Below are 27,124 nucleotides of genomic sequence, written 5' to 3' on the forward strand. Positions count from 1 at the left end.
CCTTTACATAATTTTATATGTTTCTGTAAGATCTCCTTTCATTCTTCTGAATTCCAGCGAGTAGTAACAGGCAATTCAATCTCTCCTCATAGTCTAATCCCCTGATCTCTGGAATCAACCTGGTGAACCTCCCCTGCACTGCCTCCAAAGCTAGTATATTCTTCCTCAAGTAAGGAGACCAGAACTGCACACAGTACTCCAGATGCGGCCTCACCAATACCCAATACATATGCTGCATAACCTCCCTGCTCTTAAGTTCAATCCCTCTAGCAATGAAGGCCAACATTCCATTTGCCTTTTTGATAGCCCGCTACACCTGCAAATCAACATTTTGCGATTCACGCACAAACACTTCCAAGTCCCTCTTGCCAGCAGCATTTTGCAATCTTTTACCATTTAAATAATAACCCGACCTTCCATTTTTCCTTCCAAAGTGCATGACCTCACATTTACCAACATAGCACTGTACTCCATCTGCCAGACCCATGCCCACGCACTTAACCTATCTACATCTTTCTGCAGACTCTTCATATCTTTTGCTCAATTTGCTCTTCCACTCAATTTAGTGTCATCAGTGAAGTTAGATACACTACTCTCGCTGCCCTCTTCCAGATTATTAATTTATATTGTGGACAGCTGTGCACCCAGCACCAACCCCTGCGGCACAACACTCATCACTGATTGCCAACCAGAGGAACACCCATGTATCCCAATTCTCTGCTTTCTATTAGTTAGCCAATTTTCTATCCATGCTGACATAACACCCCAACTCTATGCATCCTTATGGATAAGTCTTTAATGTGGCTCCTTTCTCAAACACCTTCTGGAAATCCAAGTAAATAACATCCACCTGTTCCCCTCTATCCACTGCTCTTGTTATATCCTCAAAGAACTCCAGTAAGTTTGTCAAACAGGAACCTCCTGTGCTGAATCCATGTTGCGTCTGCCTGATAGATCCATTTCTTTCCAGATGCCTCACTATTTCTTCTTTAATCTTAGCTTCAAGCATTTTCCCAACTACAGATGTTAAACTAACTGGCCTAAAGTTACCTCCCTTTTGCCTACATGCTTTTTTGAAGAGTTGCATGACATTTGCCTTCTTCCAATCTGACGGGACCTGCCCAAAGTCCATAGAATTTTGGTAAATTGTCACCGAAGCCTCAACTATACCCTCTGCCATTCCTCTCAGTACCCTGGGATGCATCCATCAGCACCAGGGGACTAGTCTATCTTTAGGCCCAGAAGTTTGCTGATCTGTTTCAGTTCATCTTGCATATTGATAGATAGGCCACCTTGAGACAATTGTGGTTTTTAAGGCAATAATATTTTTTAAGTACTAAATATCTTGTCATTTTTCCTGCTTCTGAAGGAACTTCCTTATTACTCATTTGGTTACGTGCTTTGGTACGTGCTTATGTGGGGGTGGGGAAAGTGCTTAAGTTGACTGTTAATGTCACAAACTAATAAGATTCTTGGTAAAACCCTTGAAATTTTTGCACTTTACATTTTGTGTCATAGATGGAAAATTGATGGAAGTTTTGAAAGGTTATCATGCATGGATGCTTCTTGCCCTTCATACAATGATTCAGTTTCTTTAACAACAAAATAGTTTTTGTTCCTATTTCTTTATATTTTTTTAACCTCACAGTGACAGTTATCTAAAAATAAAGTGTGAAAACAAATTCAAGGGCAGTATTTCTAAAAACTGTAAGAGGTAACTTGTAGCATTTATATCATTGTTCCCTTTCTGTTGGGAAGTTCCCAGCAAGTAAGCCCCTGTCCCACACAGCATAACAGTAGCTCTTTTTTTAAATGTAGTTAACAGCACACAATACATTCAGGAGTGTACCTAATAAAGTGGTCACAGAAGTTGAACCTAGTGTGGTCTTCTGCTGCTGTAGCCCATCCACTTCAAGTTTCAATGAGTTGTCCATTCAGAGATAATCTTCTGCACACCACTGTTAGAACGCCTGGTTATTCCAAAGTTCAAAAAAGTTCAAAGTATGTAGACATTATACAACTCTGAGATTTGTCTCCTAACAGGCAGTCATGAAACAAAGAAACCTAAAAGAACTCATATATAATAAAAGAAGACCATCAAATGTACAGAGAAAAAAGAACACATCATGCAAATAGCATTCTGAATCAGAATCAGGTTTAATATTGAATGCAATAATAATATCTCCTGTTGAGCATCCAGTTGCTGAGGGAGGTACAGAGAACCAGGTTTTGGAACTACCGTAGATTCCGGACTACAGAGTGCACCTGATTAAAAGCCGCTGGCTCTAATTTTAGAAAGAAAATCAATTTTGTACTTGTACAGGCCGCACCGGATTTTAGGCCGCACCGGATTTTCGGCCGCAGGTGTCCCACGTTGTAATATGAGATATTTACACAGAAAGATATTACACGTGAGGATTTTTTAACTTTTAATTAAATCCATATGGTAACATAAACAAATACATATTGCAAATGCTTTTTTTCGAACCGTGCCTGTAACGCGGCTACTTTTAAATATACGTTGCATATACTTTTTTACTGAACAACATTCCAATATCTCCTAACGACTGGTAAAAAATATATATACTGCAGCCTACCAGGAAAAGTTATTGATCGCCTTTAACTTAAAAGCAGCGTTTTGGCTCCGCCGCTCGCCCCCCGCCTTTCCGTTTATCGCAAACCGGCATTTTCCCACAAGACGCGGCGAAACCGGGTGTGACGTCATAGCATCCCGGGATGTAGTACAGAAAACAAATATAGTTAAAACAGTTCTAACTTTAACTAACAAATGAATTACTAAGCGAAAATATTATAAACTAAATAACTGCCATAAAGGCAGCACAATGCTTTTCTTCGAGTGTTTTCCATGTTGATGAGGGTGAGTACAAATGACTGATTTACAATAATTTAATTGTGAAAGTGCGCTTGATTTATCGTACAATTTCATTGGACCTCTGTGAACTACTCAGCAATTTTATTGGTCTACTGTTACGAGGCAAAATGTTTTTGGCGGCATGAAAAAAAATCATGCATTAGCCGCACCGTATTAAAGGCCGCAGTGTTCAAAGCTGTTCAAAATGTGGGAAAAAAGTAGCCGCTTATAATCCGACATCGACGGTAGTTGATTAGAAATGACGGTATGATTGTATTGAATGTTGAGCCGTAGTCAATAAACAACAGACTAATGTAAGTATTACTGTTGTCCAGATGATCCAAGGCTGAGTGGAGAACCAGCAAAATTGTATCTGCTGTAGACCTATTGTGGTAATAGGCAATTTGCAGCAAGTTATTTGAGTTTCTGTCAGCTTGAGCCAGTCTGGCCATTCTCCTCTGACCTTTCTCATTAACAAGGCATTTTTGCTCACAGAACTGCCCCTCATCCTTCATTGGATTTTTTTTTGTTTTTCACGCCGTTCTCTATATACTCCAGAAACGGTTGTGAAAATCCCTGGAGATCTTCAGTTTCTGAGATACTCAGACCACCCTGTCTGGCATCAACAATCATTTTTCCACAGTCAAATTCACTCAGATCACCTATCTTCTCCATTCTGAGGTTTGGTCTAAGGTAGCAAACAAACCTCTTGACCATGTCTGCGTGCTTTTATGCATTGAGTTGCTGCCACATGATTGACTGATTAAATAATTGCAAAAGTGAGCAGATGTACTTAATAATATGGCCACTGAGTGTATATTAACTAGATTGAAAATTGGTTCATTGAACAAAAACAAATGGTAATTGTGGACTGGCTTTTAAGTAACTGGAGTGATGTGTGTGCAGAGATTTTCCAAAGGGATCGTACTCGGCCCCATGCTAATTTGCTCTTCATTTTAGGGGCCATGATTAAGGATGCAGGGTTTAGTAGTATGGAAGTCCAAGTCTGTATAAGATATCAGCAATTGTTCAGGTTAATATGGAAGTAAGTCTGAAGAAGTCCAACACTTTTGGTCACCCTATTTCAGGAAAGATGTGACTAAACTGGAAAAATTTCTGTAAAAGTTTATGAGGACTCAGGAGAGACTTAGTTCTAGAGGGAGGTTGGCCTGGCTGGATCTTTGCTCCTTGCAATGTCATAGAATGGGGGGCAACTTTATAGAAATGCTTAAAATTACTAGCGGTATATATAAGATGGATTGCAACAGTCTTTTCCCCTGCTCAGGGGAGACAAAGCTAGGGGGTAGAGATTGGAATGAGAGAAAAAATATTTAACAGAGACCTGACTGGCAACTTTTTCCCACACAGAGGGTGTGGAACAAACTGCCAGAAGAAGTGGTTGAGGTAGATACTTGTATCACTTAAGAGACATTTGGATAGGTACATGGAGGGGCAGGAATGATGTAGGAAGTTGGAACTAGCTGGGTGGCACTGTGCAGCATGAACTCATTGGGCCAAAGGACCTGTATCCATGCTATATTGCTCAGACTCTTTGGCTCTCTTTGTATGAGTTGGTGCATTTGGGGAGGGGAAGCAAAGCAAAGAAATGGAATGCTAAAATCAAAGCAGCAAGAGAATCCTGCCAAATGCATGCTCACAGGTACTTGAAAGTAACAGGAAAGGTGAATACAGTGGCTGAGAACAAAAGCAGGTCAGTTGTCTTAATTGGGAGAGCCTGTAAAAAACATTAGTTAGGCCACAGCTTTATATGTCATGAAAACAGACTGCAGAGGGAATTTGTAAGACTGTTACTGGAGTGAGGAAATTAGTTATGAGGAAAGTTTGCAGCTAAAGTTTTGGAAGAAGTGGGAACTGAGGCCTACAGGGAACTGGGACTAAAGAGAAGAATGAAGTTGGGGAAAATAAGCCATGATCATTATGAGCACAGTCAGGTTTGAGGAGTTAATGGCCCAAGGCTTTTACCTTCATATGTTCTGTTAGGAACAAAAGAAACCAAATAGAGACTTAATTAAAGTGCATTAAACTTATACAAATTTTGTAATAAATTTATTTTGAAACCGAGGATATACTACCTTGAAATTCTTATATGAATTTAGAGGAAACAAGAAATAGAATTTTTACAAAATTCTAAACATAAACAAAATCTGACAAGCAACCAATGTGCAAAAGAAGACATACTGTGCAATTAAAAACTAATACTGAGTACATGAGTTATAAAGAGTCATTGAAATTGGATCTGTAGAATCAGCTCAGAGTAGTAGTGAATGAAGTTATCCATTTTGGTTCATGAGCCTGGTGGTTGTAAGGTGATAATTGTTTCTGAATCTGGTGGTGTGGGGACGTAAAACTTCTATATCTCCTGCCTGATGATACTAACGAGAAGAGGGCATGGCCTACATGGTGAGAATCTTTGACTGATGTTGCTTTCTTGTGACAGTGCTCCATGAAAGATCAGGGCTAGCACATTTTTTTCTATGTAACCAAGGCATTCTGATTTGAATTAATTGATAGAAGGATTTGAGGAGATTTAAGATCTATTTTCACTCAATTGTTTTTTGAGATTGTAATTCACTTCCTAAGTGGGCGTGGAGGCAGAATTTTCCCCATATTTAACAAGTACTTTGGTGAGGACTGGGTGAAACATAACTTCAAAGACAATGAAACTGGAATAAGGAAGTGGCATTCACTGAAAGTTCACTTTCATCTGACATGGACACGATGGAAGAAATAACTTCTTTCTGTGCCGTGAAGCTTAAGTTCTTTGACTAGTTTGGCACAGTCCATTAGGTTGGCAGTTTGCTGATGTTACTGCCTATTTACCAATGTATGCTAACTACACCTTTCACACTTACATGTTCAGCTGCTGCAGCTATATCTCACTTTACACATTGCACAGCCAAGCCAAAGCCAATGATATAAATGAAGTCAGGTGTGCAGATAGTCAATGGAACTTTAAAGTCAGCTACAACACAGTGCTCCCTGCAAAAATAACCCATCCTCACTCAAATCCATTGAGATGCTGGGGGGCACAAAGAACATGTGCAAGCCATTGGTAATCCGCACTTACCAATCACTCAGGACCTCATTGTCCAAAACCACCTCAACCCCTCACAGCTCCTCACATACTTTCAGGGGCTTCTTTTTGGTCTTGGTTCCTTAGCTTTGTCAATTGAATTATAAATGAAACAAATTCTGAACTTGAAAAGCAAGGAGCATATTCTGGAACTAGCAGGTTCCCTAGGTTTCTCCAGGGCATGGGTGATATGGCCACTTATACTTCTGCTTGTGAATTTGATTTCTCTGATAAGACTGATTTCTGCTGTCTGTACAAATGTAAATAATATTTTTGAGAAGAATTCCCACTCTGAAAAGGCTGTGCAGTTGCTTACAAATTTCATGCAAAATTTACAAACCTTGCTGTAGCCAATTGCAAAAAAAATAGAACATCACGACATTATACTGTACTATATCCTGTTGTCACTGGCATAGATGTAGTTACATATGCTACTGCTTGAGGTAGCTCTTGAGTTGGTCCTGTAATTTCGGAGGTGCTATATTTAGATGAGACTGTGAATTTGAGCAACTTGAAAGTGGGCATCAGTGGTCCTTTTGCTCAATTCAAAGCAGTCCAATAGAGCAGCGGTCCCCAACCACCAGGCCGCAAAGCGTACTACCGGGCTGCGAGGAAATGATATGATTTGGCGATATGAAGCAATATGAGTCAGCTGCACCTTTCCTTTGGTGTCAGCAGGCACCAACAGAATCAACAAACTCATTCGTAAGGCCAGTGATGTTGTGGGGGTGGAACTGGACTCTCTGACGGTGGTCTCTGAAAAGAGGATGCTGTCCAAGTTGCATGCTATCTTGGACAATGTCTTCCATCCACTCCATAATGTACTGGTTAGGCACAGCAGTACATTCAGCCAGAGACTCATTCCACTGAGATGTAACACTGAGCGTCATAGGAAGTCATTCCTGCCTGTGGCCATCAAACTTTACAACTCCTCCCTCGGAGTGTCAGACACCCTGAGCCAATAGGCTGGTCCTGGACTTATTTCCACTTGGAATAATTTACTTATTATTTAATTATTTATGGTTTTATATTGCTATATTTCGACAGTATTCTTGGTTGGTGTGACTGTAAAGAAACCCAGTTTCCCTCGGGATCAATAAAATATGACTGTCTGTCTGTCCTCATTCCCTGTCACGCCCACTGTTGAACTTGAACGCACACGAGGTCATCACTCGCCTAAACGCAGTGATACCCTCGCGCCAGGGATCACTGGTTGGTCTCAGGTAACTGGCCGGCGAGGAGTACCGTTGCTACTGGCCTGGAGCGCGGACAGATGGGCTCCGCCTGTAAACCTGTTTAGCACACTGAATGTTCATGGGGAACCCAGTGCTAAAATATTCGCAGACGACCTAATTTGGGCTCAGGGTTTCGTAAGTAGCAGAGCAGCTACCTCGCTAAGGTCTACTGAAAGTCATCCTTTGAGCCAAACTTTTGTCGGCCGATAGATCCTACCTACCTACAAGGGGGACGGGCACGCGCCCTGTCGCACTCCTCGTTCGGTCAGTCGCTGTCTCCAGACTGCGACTGCCACAGCCCCGGCACGGGGACCTCTGGTCCTTACTTTATCCTCTCACCCCACCCATGACCAGCCACACCTGGCCAAGGTGGCGGGCGGGCGGGTGGATGCAGTTTGGGCCCGGAGGCTGTCTAATGAGGCAATGAAGCCCTCAAAACTGCTTCGGCACCTTGAATCCAAGCATCCTGCACTTAAAAACAAACCCGTTGAGTTTTTTGCGCGGAAAAAACGTGAGCAAGCAGGACAGAAGCAAGTGCTGAGAGCCACGAAAACTAAATTGCGGAATAGACTGGACATAAGGAACCCCCTTCGAGTATCGCTATCTCCTATCACCCCTCAATGGGACCGTCTTGTTGCAGGCTCCCACTGATTCAGCGATATTGGTGTGTTGCAATGATTTTATATGTTCATACGAGGAAAATATGTGCTGTGTGTTTAATATCCAAACATTACTTAAAATGTTATGATGTTATTGACTCATAAGTGAGTTATAATTGACTTATCACTATATGCATGCGAGGAAAATATGCGCTGTGTGTTTAGTATTAAATTTGTTAGGTGAACCCTTTTAGAAACGAAATTGAGTGTATTAGCCACTTATAAGTGACTTATAGTTGACTTATCACCTATATTCCTGTCGTGATTAATACCGCCCCCCCCCACCCCCCAGTCGGCCGGTCCGCAAGAATTTTGTCAATATTAAACAGGTCCACGGTGCATAAAAGGTTGGTGACGCCTACAGTAGAGTCCTCAGTGGCATACTGGTCAATATTTAATCCCTCATCAATGTCAGTTGAAAAACTGAATTTCCACAAATGGAAAACTCTTGTATTTTTTCCTCACTCAATTTCACTAACCTTTTGTAGGAGGTTCCTGCACCTGACAGAACTTTCCCCTTCATATACTTAGCACTATTTTATTTCTTCCAACCAGATTGTGGAAATTATTTGTCATTTATACTCAAACAGTATGGATAGAAAAAAATGTACAGCAGTAACCATTTTTTAAAATGACGCCAAGTTGAGTGATTTTGAGGGTTGTTATTTTGCAGTGCTTACTGTGCAGAATTCATTATTAATTCTTCCCAGTTCATGAGCAGACAGTGTGTTTTCTTGCTTCTGCTTCTGTCAGAGTGAAGTGTAGAATTTAAAAATCTAATCCTATGATTATGATTGCGAGCAGATTACAAGCAAATATAACTGAGATGTTTGAGAAATTCATGAAGTGGATTGAGGAAACCTTTTTTGGGGTTTGAGCTAAAAAGTGCTAAAATTCTGATTTTGAAAAGGACTTCACACATCTCATGACAAAAACTTGAACTCTCCTTTGGCCAATGTATGGTTGCAGGGTAAAACTTTCAAGACCTGGATTGGCACTCTTATGTTAGAAGACTATATTGATGTAATGGTGCAAAGTCAGACAGTTGTGTTTAGGAACATGTAAAAGTGGGTAAATCCCTAGAGATAGATGAGATCTATTCTGGGATGCTATGGGAAACCGGATACCTGGTTGTAGGGGCACTAATGGAGATTTCTTTCATCTTTGTTAGCCATAGGCAAGGTACTAGAGAATAGCCAATGTGCTTTCATTTAAACAGGACAGTAGGAATAGAGTCATAGAAAAATACAGCACAGAAACATCCCCTTTGGCCCATCTAGTCAGTGCTGAGCCATTTAAACTGCCTGCTCCTAATGACCTGCATCGGGACCTTAGCCCTCCATATCCATACCATCCAAGTACCTATACAATCTTCTCTTAAACTTTGAAATTGAGCTAGCATGCACCACTTGCATTGGCAGCTCATTCCTCACTCTCATGACCCTCTGAGTGAAGAAGTTTCCTCTCATATTCCTTTTAAACTTTTCACCTTTCACCCTTAACCCATGACCTCTTGTAGTCTCACCCAACCACAGTGGAAAAAAGCCTGTTTATGTTTACCCCACCTATGAGCTAAGTAACTATAGGCAGGTGTGCCTTATGTCAGTGGTAGGGAAATTATGAAAGAAAATTCTTATGAACTGGATTTATGTACATTTGAAAAGTCAATGACTGATTAGGAACAGTCAGCTTAGTTTTGTGCAGGGGCAATCCTTTCTCAATAATTTGATTAAGGTTTTTTAAGGAAAGCACCCAAAGGGGGACATTGAAGCTAATGCTGATGCTGATATACGTTGCCTGAGTGGACTTTTGTATGGTTCTGCATGGTAGGCTGGTCCAGAAGGTTTTGAAGTCCAATGCGAGCTGGCTAATTAGACTCAAAATTAGCTTGATGATAGGAGGCAAAGTGTTGTGGTGAAAGAATGGTTTCCTGATTGGAAGTCTGTGACTAGTGGTGTACAGCGTGGATCAGTTCTAGGACCTTTTCTGTTTGTGATGTCCTAATGTGTTAGATGTGAATGTAGGAGGTGTGATTAGTGAGTTTGCATATGATACAAAAATTGATATTATGGATGGCAAGGAAGATTGTCTCTCTACAGCAGGACATTGATCAGTTGGAAAGTTGGGCGGAGAATTGGCAGATGGAATTTAATCCTGGTATAAGATAATGTTAATGACCAGAGACCTAGTGATTCAAGACTATGGTTCCCCCTGAAGTAGTAGCACTGGGAGGTTAAAAGAGTGGTGAAGAAGACGTATTAAATACTTGCCATCAGATGTGGAGGCATAGAATGTAAGAGATGAGACATGACTTACAACTTGCAACTTTACAAAGTACTGATTTGGCTACACTGGGGTCTTGTGTGTAGTTCTAGATCCCATGCTACAGGAAGGTTGTAATTGCGCTGGTGAGAGAATACAAAGGTGATTCACCAAGATTGTACCTAGATTAGGGACTTGAATTATAGGGTGATATTAGATCAGATGGGCTTGTTTTTCCTCAGGTGAATGAGATGGAAGAGTTACCTAATAGAAGTATATATAATTATGAGAGTCATAGAAAATCCAGCCAAAGACAGGGGCATGTTAATGCTGTTTAATGTGGTTCCTAATAACTATTACTCCAAATGGCTAGCAGATCAGGGAGCATCTGTGGAGAGATAAGAACCATGTAACTGTTACAGATTGATAAGTTCTGATACAAACGGAAAAGCAAATTATCCCATATTGTTGAATTTGATCATTGAGTTCCAAATGCTACACATGCCGAGATCTAAGGTGAAATGTTGGTCTCCAGTTTTCCATTGGGCTGCAGACTGGTGGATCAGGATGGGAATAGAAACAGATATCGAAATGACAGGAAACTGGAACCTCAGTGTCACCCCTGTGGACTGAATGGAAATGCTCTGCAAAATGGTCCCTAGTTTTTGAGAGATGGCACACATCAATCTTTGACTTTGATCAAGGAATTTGTTTTCCTCTAGAGCATTGCGACACCAGGAAAACCAATGAAGTTCCTTTGAACCCTTGTAGATTGCAGTATCATAAGGTGATTTGCAAATTCTGCAGTATTATAATATTTAAGCACTTTTACTGTTCATGGGAATTTCTCCATTGCTGACAGGAGTGCTGATCTAACAATAGAATTATTATCTTCAGAAAGGGAAATCTTAAATTTTGTTTTGGTTCTTAAAAATCTTGCACTTTTTTATATTTTTAAAGTTAACCATTTTATGAAGCACACTGTTATGCAACAAAATATTGCGAAATCAACAAGGATAAAATGCGGTCTTAGGAAATATCAAACTTTCTTACAAAGTATTATTGCACTAGCTGATTTCAGCTTTCTATTACATTAGACTTGCGAATTGTTTACACAATGAGTTTCTGAAAGATAACGCATATCAGTCTTTGACTTTGATCAAGGAACTTGCTTTCACGTTGAGCTTGCGACACTTCAGGAAGACCAATGAAGTTCCTTTGAACTATTTCAAATTGCAATATCTGCAATATTTTGCATTGTTTTTGAACTGTAATAATGTCAGAACTAGTACAGTGTAGAGAAGAAATAACCAATTTGCTCACAGCAAGTTCAGCAAACAACCATGAACTGAAACCCTCTTTAGGAATCCGAGATAGAACAGGAGCAGTGCTTTGCTTTTTTTAAAGTATTTTGTAAGTAAGTATTTTGCTTTTCTGATCTTGGTGTAGTTTCTACTTAAGTCAAAACCACGATTTTGGCTCCTGAATAAATTCAGTGACATCCACAGCACTCTAAGGTAAATAATTCCTGTGATACAGTTCCTCTTGAGGAAGAAATTTCTCCTCATTTTCACCTGAAAAGTGCAGTCCATAATTCTGAAACTGTGCTGACTTCATTGTGTGGGGAACAACCTTAATAGTCTGTCAACCCCCTCAGAATTCTGTAAGTTAGTGATAATTGGTTGAAAGTTATATTGACTGACATCTGAGAGAGCACTACTCCTCAAAGTAATGTCATGGGATCTTTCACGTTCCTCTTCCCACTGTGTGAGCTTTATGTTTAAGCTGTTTCTCCTTCCTCTTGGTATAGCAAATAGAAATCCCTTAAATCTTGTAAGAATGCAATAATGATAGGGAAGAGGAGTGCTAGGTACTATCAATAAAAAAACTGAGATAGAGAATTCTTTATTACATCTCCAAGATATAGGTAGACTACTTGGTTATTATGAAATTACCATTTATGGGAGCCTGCTGCCTGAAAGTTTCTTATGTTGCAATAATGACTACACTTTATAAGTATCTGTAGAATGCTTTTGGACATGCAAAGATTGTGGAATGGCACCACAGAAATTGACGTCTTTATTTCTATTTTTTCAGTAATTATCTTAAGACTGTTGTGGACCTGGTGTTGAACAAATGTTATTAACATTGCACAGAGTTGCAGTAGAAGCAAATGCATTTAAAAAGAGTTACTTGAAGCTCATATTATCCAGCAGTTTGTATTTAAATAATATCTTTATTATAAGGTCATGCACTAGGGCACATCGTAAATCTGTGCTGAAGCCACATATGGAGACAGTGAGGAAGATGACTAAAAGTTTGTCAAAGAGGTGGCTTTAAAGGAGTGTCTTAGAAGGAGAGTAATATAGAAAATTAAGTGGAGTTTTGGACAGAACTTAAGAGCTTTAAGCTTTGGGCACTGAAAAGAAGGTTTTCTGTTACAGAGCAGAAGGGGTCAAAATTGAAAGGGCACAGAGATCTTGAAGAATAGTATTGAGGGAACGTCTTTGAGTTTCTTATTAAGGTAAGAAAAGCCAAGATCATTGAAGGGCTAGAACAGAGGAATAACTATGCAAACATAAAGCTGATAAGATTAAGGATCAATACTAGAAGGCCGGTGTTAATCCTTAAATCCCAGAGACGATGGGGAAGTGGGGCTCTTCGCAAATTCAAATACAGGTTTACTGCAGTCTAAAGATAACACCAAAGGTACATGGGAATAGTGAAGTTTCACAATAAAGGATGAAAGTTCCAGCAGTATCTTCCTGGGGTTCATTTAGGTGGGCAAGTTTATTGGGGCTGCTATACTATATTGAATGAAAAAGTACATTAGAGCAAAAGTTCCCATGTAATTCCAGTGAAAATGAATAGAACCTGCACCATTATGAGCTCTGAATTACCAGAGAGCTCCGCCTCATCGAGCAGACAAATGGAAAATGATGGATGTTCCTTCTTTAGGTTATTTTATGCAACAAAATTTCAAGGAAAGAGGAAATCTACAAATATAAATTAAAATGATTAAAATGCATTTATAAACAATATATATACAGAACCACCTCATTTATCTTTGTTCATCTATCATTATTATTAAAATCAAAGTCAATGTCTGTTGTGCAGTACTGCTTGTTGTTGAATGGTCTTGTACCACTGCAGTCCACCCAGTGAGGTGCTGCTGGGCAGCAAGTTCCAATGATATTGCAGATTCAGCAGACACATTTCCAAATAATACTTCAAACTACTGCTTTTCTTATGTGCCTACTCCTGTTGTTCATCTTTGGATGAAGTGGCAGCGATTGCAAGATTGAGAAAATGCTTTTGAAAGGACCTTGTTGAGTTGTTGCAGTTCACCGTATGGATAATTCACATTGCAGCTAGGGTACGTGGGTGGTGGTGTGAGTGAATGTGTTTTCCTGGAAGTGGTAATCAGGTCATACATATCCTGAGGTCTTGATCTGGTTATCAGTGTAATTACAGTGGTTGTTTTGTTTGGGCTTTTCCTGCAGTTTCAGGTAGATTGTCTACAAATTGGCATCAGAAGCTGTCCCTCCTGTGTGAAAGTGATTCCCCGTGCTAGGTGAGCAGTTGTCTACTGCAGACTTAACTCCACTTGAAATGGACACACTAACTGGCCGCTTGATCATCTTGAAGACAATGTTTCTGTAGCCCTTGCAGGCAAAGAAGTATATGAAAGGGTCCAGGCAGCAGTTGAGGTTCATTATGGAAACAGTCAGATGGAGAGCCATTTGAAAATGCTGTTGCTCCTGGCAGGTTGGTGTGTATAGCAACTTTTTGATCATGTGCTGCATAATGGCCACGTGGTACGGGGTGAAACATATGAAAAACACAAAAAGGACAAGTAGGATAACGTTGTTGGCCTTTTTATTTCGCCCGGATTTTTCAGTTAAAGGGTTCTGTCTTGCTGTTCTGACAAGTTTTGAACTGACTTTAGAATAACTAAACATCATAAAGAACATAGGTAGAATGTAACCCACAACACAAGCAGCAAGAAGCATTTCTGGAAGTTTTGGCAAACCTTCAAAGTTTGGATATTCCATGCATGTTACGAAATTGCCTTGAACTTCTTTAGACATTGGTATCATTAGCAGTGGCACTGTCTGGCAGAGTATAATGATCCAGATGCCTATGCAGATCTTTTTGACAATGTGGATATTTCTGAACTTTGAATAGCGGAATGGATATATAACAGCAATGTACCGATCCAAGCTTAGACAGGTCATGAAGCTTACACTAGCATATACGTTGCTGTAACAAATGAGTGCGGTTATTCTACAAAGTATTTCACCCATCTGCCAGTTAAATCCACGTGCATAGTACACTATCCGTGCAGGTGAAACAGCTGCAAAGAGAATGTCTGAGATCACCAGATTCATGGAATAAAGTGTAGTTGAATTAACTTTTTTCTGTTTTCTTTTTATGGCCATTATGGCTAGGATATTTCCAAAGATGCCGACAATGCATATCATGGAGTAGACCAAAGGTAGAAGGATTCTGGCTATATTGCGGTGAGCATACAGATCACATTCTTCTTTGGTTTCATTTGCAGAACTGTTGTTATACGCCATTGAATGATTCATGGTCAGAGTCACTCCCACTGGTTCCTTGGAAACTGAACTCCCACAGTTCTGTCAAAGAAACAAATCTGAAGTTTAGTTTAAGATTTATCAGGCTTTTACCATTTCATCTGTGGCAATAGTTGTACATGGTATATTGTTATAATCTGGAAAGCAAGCCTGAAGTATTTATGGAAGCACCTTTACTAAGAAGCTGCAAAAGGGAAACATGGAATACTTGAAGGAGATTATAATTTGCAGGAGTATAACTAAAGCGCAAGAGGCATGGACCTAATTGAAGAGCTCTTGTATAACGGCACAAGTACGATGGACCAAATCGCTTCCTGTGCTGATTCTTTGATTCTTTCTTATAACCCTTCAGCTGTCTTTCTGGTTGACTTCTATCAGGCATAAGATTATTTTAGTATTGTATCAGATGTAATACTTAAACAATATACCGACTTGATGGCTGCAAGGAGTGTAGCACGCACTATTGTTGGCAAAAGGCTCTATGCACATTTATGCATATTCCAGGGATGTGGTCTTTCAATTAAGTAGAGAGGCTGAAAGAGCTGAAATTGTTCACCTTAAAGGGAGATTTAAAAGAGATGTTAAGTTTAGTTTTGGAGGAGTAGGGAGAATCTGTTTCCAATGGTAAGGGATTCAGTGAGCATAGGACAAAGCTACTGACAAACGAGCAGGGATCTTTTTTAACATGTCATAATCTGAACGATCTGAGGCATTCAGTAGAGTCTTCCTGTTTTTACTTCTTGTTTAATTTTGACCTCTTTTTTTAACCTGTTGTTTTTTTCAACCATTTTTAAGACCTTTTTTTGAAACAGCTTGTTCAATTTTTACTTCTATTTTTTTTTTAAATCTGTTTTTGCCTCTTGTCTAATTTTTAAATGTTTTCTGGCAGTTATTCATGCAACAAAATATTCAGAAACAATGTAAGTTGTGTTACCATTCAGACCAGAAATCTCACAGAAGATGCATTTAGGGAGATAAACGTGTAAAGGAAGAAGCTGTAGATAAACTCTCTGGTTGAGGAAGTCTGAAGAAAGCTGAGTGTTGTGCAGATTTCACATCCAACAGTTAACCTTAGCTGTAAGTTTATATTAATATCTTTAAGTACAACAAAAGCTGTTCTACAGTCAGACAATTTTTTAAGGCTACTTGAAGCATATCAAGAGTTCCAACAAATGATCATAAAATGACAAGAGGATGCACTGTGTTGCTTGGAGGCTAAACCGTCATACGGCTGTACAGTTACTTTCAGTGCTCACTGAATGCATTTGTTCTTGCAGAGCCAGAATGGGAAGAGTCGGGGGGGCAGAAGCAATTGGATTTGATGTGCAAGGAATAGAGTGGCAGGCTGGAACAACTGAAGGAGATTGAGCAAAACAAGGGATGGAGCATATTTCTCATTCACCTCATTGAGTCCAAAGTGACTTTCAGAGCATTCCCATTAATTCATTTCTTCCACGCATTGTTTTGCAATTGTTTTCTCTCGCAAAAGCCCATTGTTTCACCCTGATTATTCTGTCATCCATGTCCACTAGACAACTTGCAGTAACTAACAAACCTACCAGCCAGCGTGCCTTGGGATGTGGGAGGAAACCAGAGCACTCAAGGTCATAAGGAGAGCATTCTGATTCAATATCGAGGGTAGTAGAGCTCAGAAATAAGAACAAAAAACCTTAAAATTACTCAGCAGGTCAGGCAGTGCCCATGGAAAGGGAAATATAGTTAATTTTTCAGATCAGAGACCCTCTGTCAGCTCTGAAGGTAGGAACTGACCAAGGTCATAGGGCTTATTAGAACAAGTGGTTAAGTGCTATGTAGCATTAGGGTTCTTAATAATAAAATCTGAGGCTACGTCCACACTAGACTGGATAATTTTGAAAACGCCGGTTTCACGTAAAAACGATAGGCATCCACACCAAGTGTTTTTGAAAATACCTCCGTCCACGTTTAAATAAGTATTTGGGTGAATCTCCTCCTACTGTGCATGTGCAGGACATATCTACAGAAAACAAGCAACATGTTTGGTGTCAAATCTCGCTGTGAAAGTGCGCGTTTAAGCAGTTACAGACTAGAAAAACTTTAAAGGAAATTGCCGAGCAATGGACAGCTGTTGGCTCTCACACAGGAGGACTTAAAACTAAAAAAAAATACTGGAGTGTATGGAGGCAACCGACAGGGAGTTCACGGACAGTATGACCTGGCTGACGACGAACATTGAAAAACCGACTAACTCTGTTGCATTAATAAAGCACATTGTTAAATGTATAAAATATGTCTGTATCAGTGTTATTTTGTATTTCCATACAATGTTACATTAGGCTGTTACACATCTATTGTCAGAGAAGTACTTGCATAAATAGGTAAATCTACCTTCATACCAGCAAGGACAGAAAACAGGGCAAAGTGAGTATACTTATTTATTCAGTAAGTTATGGGTCAAAGTATTTGGTGAATACATTTCTAACTCTTCTGTCTTCAGTCTCGTTGCCGTCTGTTCTGAAATTATTAGGTTGTTTGGGAGTTGCGGTCAAGAAAACAATGAAATGCCGCACTGCCGCCACCATATGTTCTGGCACATCATGACAGCATTTTTAAAAATCTCTGGTTACACACCCTGGAGGGCATTTTAGAAAAGCTCTGTTTTCGGGGGAGGAAAACGCCATTTCAGTGTGGACAGAGGGACAAAACAAAGAGAAGAAGCTTCGGTTACAGATTTATCTGGTCTAGTGTGGACGTAGCCTGAAGCTTATAGCAGAATGATTATTGCATACACCTACTGATTCCCACAGTTATCTTGACTATACCTCGTCACACCCTGTCTCCTTTAAAAATGCTACTCTCTTTTCCAGTTCCTTCACCTCCACCACATCTGTTCCCGGGATGAGGCTTTCCTTTCCAGGTCATCATTAAAGATCCTCCTTCTTCAAAGAATGGAGCTTTCCCTTCCTCCACCATTGATGCTGTCCTTACCTGTACCTCCTCTGTTTCACGGACATCTGTGCTCACCCAATTTTCCTGCCACCTTCACAGAGATAGAGTTCCTTTTGCTCACACCTACCACCCTATGAGCATCCACATCCAACACATCATTCTTTGCCACTTCTGCCATCTTCATGGGATCCTACCATTAAAGACATCATTACCCCGTCCCCCACTTACCGTAGGAATATCTCCCTCTGTGATTCCCTTGTGCGTTCGTGTCTCCCCACTAATCTCCCTCATGGCACATATTCTTACAAGCGACAGAAATTCTGCACCTGCCTATTCACCTTCTCCCTCACTTCCAGTCAGTGCCTCAGACATTCCTTCCAAGTGAGGCAACTCTTCACTCACAAATCTGTTGAAGTTATCAACTGAATTCAATGCTCCCAATGCAGCTTCCTCTACTTTGGTGAGACCCAATGTAAATTGAGGGACTGCTTTGTCGAGCACACCCACTCCATCCTCTAAAAGCTGAATTTTCCATTGCCTATCATTTTAATTCCTTTCCCCTTTTCTGTTCTGACATGTTGATCCATGAACACCTCTTCTGCCGCGAAGAGGTCACTCTCACAGTGGAGGGACAACACCTCACCCAATTTCCCCCGGGATCAATAAAGTATGTCTATCTGTCATAGTTATCCATGTTGACGGCATGAACTTCGATTTCTTCTTCCAGTAATTTCCCTCTCCCCCTTCTCCCTTCTTCTATTTTCCACTGTGGCTTCTTATCTCTTTTCTTCACCTGCCTATCACCTCCTCATGGTGCCCCACCATTTCCCTTTCTCCAATGGTCCACCCTCCTCTTCTATCAGGTTACTTCAACTAGCCTTTGCCATTTCCACCTTTCACCTCCCAGCTTCTTATTTCTTGCCTCCACCCCCCCCCCCCCCCCCCAAACCCGGATTCTCCTATCATCTTCTCGTTTATCCTCCTTTTTATTCTGGTGTTTTCCCCCTTCCTTTCCAGTCTCAGTGAAGTGTCTTGGCCCAAAACATCGACTGTGTATTCATTTCCATAGATGTTACCTGAACTGTTTTTTTGTGTGTGTTGCTCTGGATTTGCAGCATCTGCAGAACCTCTTGAGTTCATTGTTGCATTGGTTGTGTAAGATCATTTACCCTGTCTGGACTTCTAATGAGGTTGTAAACTTCTATTAAATCTTACTGTCATTCTCCTATACTCCAGGGAATAAAGTCCTATCCTATTCAACCTTTCCCTGTAATTCAGATCCTCAAGTTCTGGCAGCATCCTTGTAAATTTTCTTTGCACTCTTTCTATCTTATTGCTGTCTTTCCTGTAGGTAGGTGGATGCACACAATACTCCAGATTTGGCCTCAACATACCATCCTAACACCTATGTGCAGTACTCTGATTTGTGAAGACCAATGTGCCAAAAGATCTCTTTATGGCCTGATCTACCCATGACACCACTTTCAAAGAATTATGGATCTGTATTCTGAGATCCCTTTGTTCTACCACGCTGTTCAGTGCTCTACTGTGTAAGTCCTACCCTGGTTTGACCTCCTAAAGTTCTTCAATACCTTCCTGTTGACCTTTGCTCTTCCATTCATCCTTGTAATATCTCTTTTGCTTAAAGCAAATGCTCAGTTCAATTAATTTGATGTTTATCTGTACGTGTCCTCTTTCTGTCACTGCCAGTACATCTTCTTTACTTTTCTTACTTGTCCACAACTCTCCTGAATCTCAATTTCATCTTAGACAATAACACAAATTTCATAACCACGATCATCAATCAAAATTAATGGTTCATAACATTGCAAACTAAAGCAGTAAACCAGAGAATTTCAGAATTTAGCAAAGGAAGACTGAGCATTGTTGATGAAAGTAGAATATGAGAGTAATCCAGCAAGAAGCATAGCATCAAATTGTAAAAGTTTCATTCAATATGCAAAAAGGAAAAGATTTCAAAAATTGATGTCGAAGCCTCAGGGACAACAATGAGAAACTATGTTGAGAATTATGAAAATGGGAGAGAAAATAAGACCATGAGATATAGGCATAGAAGTAGGCCATTCGGCCATTGAGCCTGCTCTGCCATTCAATCATGGGCTGATCCAATTCTCCCAGTCATCCCCACTCCCCTGCCTTCACTCCATACCCTTTGATGCTCTGGCTAATCAAGAACCTATCTATCTCTGCCTTAAATCACCCAGTAACTTGCCCTCCGCAGCTACTCGTGGCAACAAATTCCACAGATTTACCACCCTCTCGGTTTTCTCCGCATCCCAGTTCTAAAAGGACGTCCTTCAATCCTGAAGTCATGCTCTCTTGTCCTAGAATCCCCTACCATGGGAATAACTTTGCCATATCTAATATGTTCAGGCCTTTTAACATTCGGAAGGTTTCCATGAGATTCCCCCCCCCCCCCCCCCCATTCTCCTGAACTCCAGGGAATATAGCCCAAGAGTGGCCAGATGTTCCTCGTATGGTAACCCTTTCATTTCTGGAATCATTTTTGTGAATCTTCTCTGAACTGTCTCCAAGGTCGGTATATCCTTTCTAAAATAACTCTGTGGTTAAGAAGGCGTATGGTGTATTGGCCTTCATCAATCGTGGAATTGAATTTAGGAGCCAAGAAGTAATGTTGCAGCTATATAGGACCCTGGTCAGACCCCAGTTGGAGTACTGTGCTCAGTTCTGGTCACCTCACTACAGGAAAGATGTAGAAGCCATAGAAAGGGTGCAGAGGAGAGTTACAAGGATGTTGCCTGGATTGGGGAGCATGCCTTATGAGAATATGTTGAGTGAACTTGGCCTTTTCTCCTTGGAGCAATGGAGGATGAGAGGTGACCTGATAGAGGTGTATAAGATGATGAGAGACATTGATCATGTGGATAGTCAGAGGCTTTTTCCCAGGGCTGAAATGGTTGCCACAAGAGGAGACAGGTTTAAGGTGTTGGGGAGTAGGTACAGAGGAGATGTCAGGGGTAAGTTTTTTTTAAACTCAGAGTGGTGAGTGCATGGAATGGGCTGCCAGCAATGGTGGTAGAGGCAGATACGATAGGGTCTCTTAAGAGACTTTTGGATAGGTACATGCAGCTTAGAAAAATAAAGGGCTATGGGTAAGCCTAGTAATTTCTAACGTAGGGACATGTTCGGCACAACTTTGTGGGCTGAAGGGCCTATATTGTGCTGTAGGTTTTCTGTGTTTCTATGTTTCTAATAAGGAGCCCAGAACTGCACACAATACTCCCAAGTGTGGTCTCATGAGAGCCTTATAGAGCCTCATCATCACATCCCTGCTCTTATATTCTATACCTCTAAAAATAAATGCCAACATTGCATTTGCCTTCTTCACAACCAACACAACCTGGAGGTTAACCTTTAGGGTATCTTCCACAAAGACTCCCAAGTCCCTTTGCATCTCTGCATTTTGAATTCTCTCCCCATATGAATAATAATCTGCCTGTTTATTTCTTTCACCAAAGTGCATGACGATACACTTTCCAACGTTGTATTTCATTTGCCACTTCTTTGTCCATTCCACTAAACTATCTAAGTCTCTCCGCAGGCTCTCTGTTTCCTCAACACTACCTGCTCCTCCACCTATCTTTGTATCATTGGCAAATTTAGCCAAAACTCCATTAATACCGTAGTCCAGATCATTGACATACATGGTAAAAAGCAGCGGTCCGAACACCGACCCCTGTGGAACTCCACTGGTAACCGGCAGCCAGTCAGAATAGGATTCATTTATCCCACTCTCTGTTTTCTGCCGACCAGCCAATGCTCCAAACATGCGAGTAACTTCCCTGTAATTCCATGGGCTCTTATCTTGCTAAACAGCTTCATGTGTGGCATCTTGTCAAAGGCTTTCTGAAAATCCAAGTACACCATGTCGACTGCATCTCCTTTGACTACCCTGCTTGTAATTTCCTCAAAAAATTGTATTAGGTTTGTCAGGCAGTATTTTCCTTTCAGGAAACCATGCTGGCTTTGGCCTGTCTTGTCATGTGCCTCCAGGTACTCCATGGAAGAAGATGCAGAAATAGTGAAGAAATGCCCGTCTGGACTAAATTAGGAACTGAAAGAATTTTGCATTAGCAAAATAATTGGTAACAGTGAAATTAATGGGCCTGAAAGGTAATGAATCCCCAGCACTCAATGACACATGCTTGTACTTTCATGGAAAATGGATGCATTGAATGCCATGTTCCAAATCCCAAAGGTTTCAGAATGATTCTAAGAAATTGGAATGTAAAAAAATATAAGCCCACCATTTAAAACAAAAACAGGAAGAGAGCAGGAAATTATAGACAAGTTGGTCTGAAATCAGTCATAGGGAAAGCCTTGGAATCTGTTAGTAAGGGAGTGGTAAATAAAAATAGGATTGTGAAGAGTCAGCTTTGATTTATGAAAGGGAAAGTTTGATATATCATTTGAAATACTAATTTACAGAATACATGATTTCTTGCATCTGCAGACTCTGTTATGTTTAACACCTATGTATCTGGTTTGTTCAGCTTTTCGGAAGGACTATTCTGGTGTAGTTTGCAAATGGGTCAGTTTTGGAATGGGAGGCTGTAACTAGCAGGCTACTTTTGGAAAAGATGCTGGGACACTCATCTGTTTACAATCCGTGTTGTTGGTTTGGATGAGGAGATTGAGAGTCAAGTGTCTGAGTTAGTTGTTGACACTAAACTAGGGGGCAGTGTTGAAATTGATGAGGATGTATTGAAGCTTCGCAGAGAATATTGATAATCTAGATAAAGAAGCAAGGACATGGCATATAAAATACGATGCGGGATAATGTGTGATCATCCATTTTGGTAGAAAAAAGCAAGGCAGCATTTTTTTTAAATGGTGAGGGATTAGAATGTCTTGATTTTCATTGGAACATGAGTGTCTTGGCTTACAAGTCATTGAAAGTTGATGTGTCAATTCAGCAAGCAATTGTTGTCCTGGTTTGGAAACGGATTTGAATGGGACATGGTCCACCAATTATATAGAACCCCATGAGATCGCATCAGGAATTTGATTTGGAATTCAGGCTCTCCCTTCTTTGTCATTTTATCTAAGGAAATATTTACTTGCAGTTGACGAAGTCCAGTGAAGGTTCACCAGGTTGATTTGTGCGATAGTGCTTTTGTCATATGTAGAGAAATTACACCTGCACTCTCAAGTTTAGGAGAAGATGTGATCTCATTTCAACATAAAATTCTGACAGAACTTGTCAAGGTCGGGCTACCTTTACCCTGCCTGTGGAGTCTAGAACTGGTGGTCACAGTTTTAAGGTCAGTTATTCAGGACAGAGAAGTGAAGAAATGTCATTATGTCAAAGGGAAGTGAATCTTTGGAGAATTTTTACACTCTTGCTTCTGGTCTTCATTTTCATTTTTGCCTTCCTGTCAGTTACATTTATTATTCTCGTCAAATTTTTGCGTCTGATTCATTTGTTTCTCATTTAGCAAATTCCCCTGTTTTATTTTCACTTCTAGTCATGCAAATCCTTCTACTTTAGTTGTGACTAAATTATTCTTGTTCCATAATCTTTCACTGCAGTTTTCAGACAGTTGTCATCTTGGAATAAGTGACCAGTAAGTTCTTTCATAAGGAACACATAAGAACTCAGCAGGTCAGGCAGCACCTATGAAGAGGAGTGAACAGACAGCATTTTGGATTAGGCAGGATCTGTCCATTTTCCTCCATAGATCCTGCCTGACCTGTATTCCTCCAGACTGTTGTGTGTTGCTCTGTGTTGCAGCAGCTGCAGTCCATTGCATCTCTATCGGAAGCATATCTATCATCTCTGATTATTCAATCCCCTCACTCACCATCTGTCCTGTAACCCATGTTGAACTTTGTTTAAATCAGAGAATACTCTGCACATTAGTTCATTGAAGGTTCTAAAACGATGGTTCCAGAGCCGACAGGTTACACCTCTGGAATGACTGACCAGTTTTGGACTCTTTTCTCTTGAAAACTGATGGAGGCATAAAGTTCAGAAACCACTAAATGATCAGTCTGCTTCAACTGAGGATGGAGAAGGATCCAAAACTCATAGACATTTAATACAGGAGAGTTACTTCTAAATGTAATTAGTATTCAGGAGCATTGCTTTAGATTAAGATCCTTCCTTACTCAGAGTGTAGAAGTTGCAGTCACCGAGTTATAGTCGTAGGTGCATTTCGGGAGAAGTGGGTTAATGGACAAACACAAAAGGAAGAAAAGCGATATGGTGATCACTTCATGGGGTAAAGAGCAGTGGAATACTAAGAGGCTAAACACTAGATTTAGGAGGTGAAAGAATGATGAGATAAAATTCTGTAATAATTTAGTTGTGGTGGTGTAGAGAATATCAGCAAGGTGTCTCAGCTGGTAGAGTTGCTTCTGATAACTCGTGCGACTTGGGTTCAGCCCTGACCTCCAACATACTGGATTTGTGGTATTTGCATGGTCTCCTTGTCAGCGGGTGGGTTTCCAATGGGTGCTTCAATTTCCTGCCACATCCCAAAGACCAGTGGAGGTAATTGAATTTTTGAACATTTGGTGTACTTTGGCTAATTTAAGGAGAAATTAGCTAGGTATATAAAGGGGAAAGAAATGAATTGGTTGCTGGTGGGGATCATGAAAAGAATATGAAAATCCAATTTGATGTGTAAACATCATGGACAAATCAGCTAAATTTCTATGCTGGATGTGTTACTTAACTCCGTACTTCACTTCTGTGGGATTCAGATTTAAATATATTAACATAATTACATCAATTTAATCTGTGTATAGTTTATGCATTTAAACAAATGGTTTCATGTTCTTTAAAAAAATAAATCTATTTGAATGTTCAAACTAATAGTGCTCCATTCTGTCAGTGTCCATAGTAGAAACTGTACAGATTGAGTGCACTGCAGATTACATTAATCAGAAAGAACACTGAACTTAACGTTCTCCTCAACATAGAGTTTCACAGCACACTGATTCCATCCTTATAGTGCAACCAGATAGTGAAATAATTACTGCACTGTAATATTATACTTGGAATATTTTTGCATTAATAATTTTGAAACCTTTGATATAATACTGCACTCCTATTTATTTCTTGGTAGTTTCCCTACCACCTTCAAAATTTCCCACCGTAACCTTTCAACCACACTGTCGTAAACCTCTTATCTTTGACTAATACCCACTTTACCCCATTTTCATTGCAATTATCTGTGATCTCAGCTTTACACTTCTTTGAAGGATTCTGTAGGAAGTTGTCTTTCGGTTATTTCTCTTGAACTCTCATTCTACATACACCTTATCAAGAGCCCCTGTTGATATATACAATCAAACTACTTGTAGAAATTGAAAGAAATAAAGATACAAGGATTTCCAGCATCTGCAGAATCTCTTGTACTTATATTTTAATGTTGTGTAATAAACATTTGAAGCTTTGGCTATGATATTGTTTCTTCAGCAATAATTGAGTATTTTTATTGAAATATGTTAATCGATAGTATGAAAATCATATTTTAATTTTTGAGGAATTTGCTTAATAACTGCATTTTTTTTTTTTTTAAACTACTGTTAATTGTCTGAATTATCTCATCTTTATTTACCCCAATTTGACAATCTTTAAAAGACTTTAGAGAAATATTTTTAGAATGTTTTCTGTGATTTGTACATGCAGAGGTACTTATAAGAAATCACATCTTGCAGAACTCTTTAGGAAAAGTGTTTCACAATTTCCATAATACTATGTCAAGTGCAAACTCTCAAAGGCATTTTGTGCAAAAGTATTGGTCATATTTATGTAATACTGCAGAATATAAAGTTACAATGGAAATAGAAATATATCACAACAAAAAGCAGAACGTTCTTTTACAAGATTAAAGAAAGTTATCTATTCTTAAAATGCTTGCATAATTACAATAAACTTCTCAAACTTTGAGAGTTGGTACTTACATTATGAATGCCCGTAATTTTTTTCCGGAACTGGACCAAACTGCTGATCTTGTAATGTTGTACCTGATTTTAAATCGCCAACATTAAACAAATCTGTGGTACATGAGATAAGTTTTAAAAATGCAAGCTAAACCTTAGTTACTCTGTTTCCTGTGGTTTAGCCTGCTCTACAAGTGTGATCTGCTCTTGTCCATCTCTCTAAGAAGTGAAACTCAAAGCAATTTACTTCATGTGCTTCTCCTTATAAATGATCTTAACTACACACCCACAGTGGTCAGGTTATCCCACAGTGAACGTCCCTCCCCTCTGACAATACAAACTGAGAACGAGGTGCAGAGAAGGCAGAACGAAATCTTAGTTCTCAATGGGATCTTCAGCCTAGACCAAAGAGATTTCAACATTTTGAAAGGAGGATAATGGATTGAAAAAAGGTGGGGGGGAAAAGGAACCAAACTTTAAAATTTCTCTCAGGGTAATTGAAAGAAAGTAGATCAAATTATTCTTAGTCAGGGCATGGGTGACATTGCTCTGGCCAATTTCACATTGGTTGTTCCTTTTTAACTCACTTTTGAGATCTGAGCATTATAGTTTCACTGTTGAGTGTACAGGTGTTCCCCCCCCCCTCCTTTACAAAGGTAGAGCGTTCCTATGAAACCTTTCTTAAGCCGAAATGGCGTAAAGCAAAGAACCATTAATTTATATGGGAAAAATTTTCTTAAAAGCAAAAATCCTCTTTGTAATGCAAAAACAGGTTACTAATATAGGTGAAACACGAGGAAATCTGCAGATGCTGGAAATTCAAACAACAACAACACACACAAAATGCTGGTAGAACACAGCAGGCTAGGCAGCATCTATAGGGAGAAGCACTGTTGACGTTTTGGACCGAGACCCTTCGTCATGACTAACCAAAAGGAAAGATAGTAAGAGATTTGAAAGTAGTGGGGGGGAGGGGGAAATGCAAAATGATAGAAGACCGGAGGGGGTGGGATGAAGCTAAGAGCTGGAAAGGTGATTGGCGAAAGTGATACAGAGCTGGAGAAGGGAAAGGATCATGGGACGGAAGGCCTCAGGAGAAAGAAAGAGGGAGGGGGGAGCACCAGAGGGAGATGGAGAACAGGCAAACAACTAAATATGTCAGGGATGGGGTAAGAAGGGGAGGAGGGGCATTAACGGAAGTTAGAGAAGTTAATGTTCATGCTATCAGGTTGGAGGCTACCCAGCTGGTGTATAAGGTGTTGTTCCTCCAACCTGAGTTTGGATTCATTTTGACAGTAGAGGAGGCCATGGATAGACATATCAGAATGGGAATGGGATGTGGAATTAAAATGTGTGGCCACTGGGAGATCCTGCTTTTTCTGGCGGACCGAGCGTAGGTGTTCCGCGAAACGGTCTCCCAGTCTGCGTCAGGTCTCACTAATATATAAAAGGCCATACCAGGAGCACCGGACGCAGTATATCACACCAGCCGACTCACAGGTGAAGTGTCGCCTCACCTGGAAGGACTGTCTGGGGCC

The 27,124-nt window shown here is 40.2% G+C and overlaps 2 protein-coding genes across 3 annotated transcripts in view; one reads left to right on the top strand and one right to left on the bottom strand.

Annotated features, from left to right (window-relative positions):
• ubac2 (UBA domain containing 2) overlaps positions 1 to 27,124 on the top strand; it is a 200,333-nt gene that overhangs the window by 61,334 nt on the left and 111,875 nt on the right. The window lies entirely within an intron of this gene.
• Positions 13,132 to 25,809, bottom strand: gpr183a (G protein-coupled receptor 183a). Its single transcript, XM_073028611.1, has 2 exons — positions 25,608 to 25,809; positions 13,132 to 14,765 (listed from the first exon to the last, which is right to left on the bottom strand). Exon 2 carries the CDS (start codon positions 14,715 to 14,717, stop codon positions 13,641 to 13,643), a length of 1,077 nt encoding a protein of 358 aa, XP_072884712.1. The 5' UTR covers positions 14,718 to 14,765; positions 25,608 to 25,809; the 3' UTR covers positions 13,132 to 13,640.

Source organism: Hemitrygon akajei, chromosome 2 (genome assembly GCF_048418815.1).
Source record: "Hemitrygon akajei chromosome 2, sHemAka1.3, whole genome shotgun sequence".
Taxonomy (NCBI): Eukaryota; Metazoa; Chordata; class Chondrichthyes; order Myliobatiformes; family Dasyatidae; genus Hemitrygon; species Hemitrygon akajei.

Excerpts from the sequence above, each read along its gene's own strand:
- gpr183a (XM_073028611.1), bottom strand. The coding sequence starts at position 14,717 with ATGAATCATTCAATGGCGTATAACAACAGTTCTGCAAATGAAACCAAA.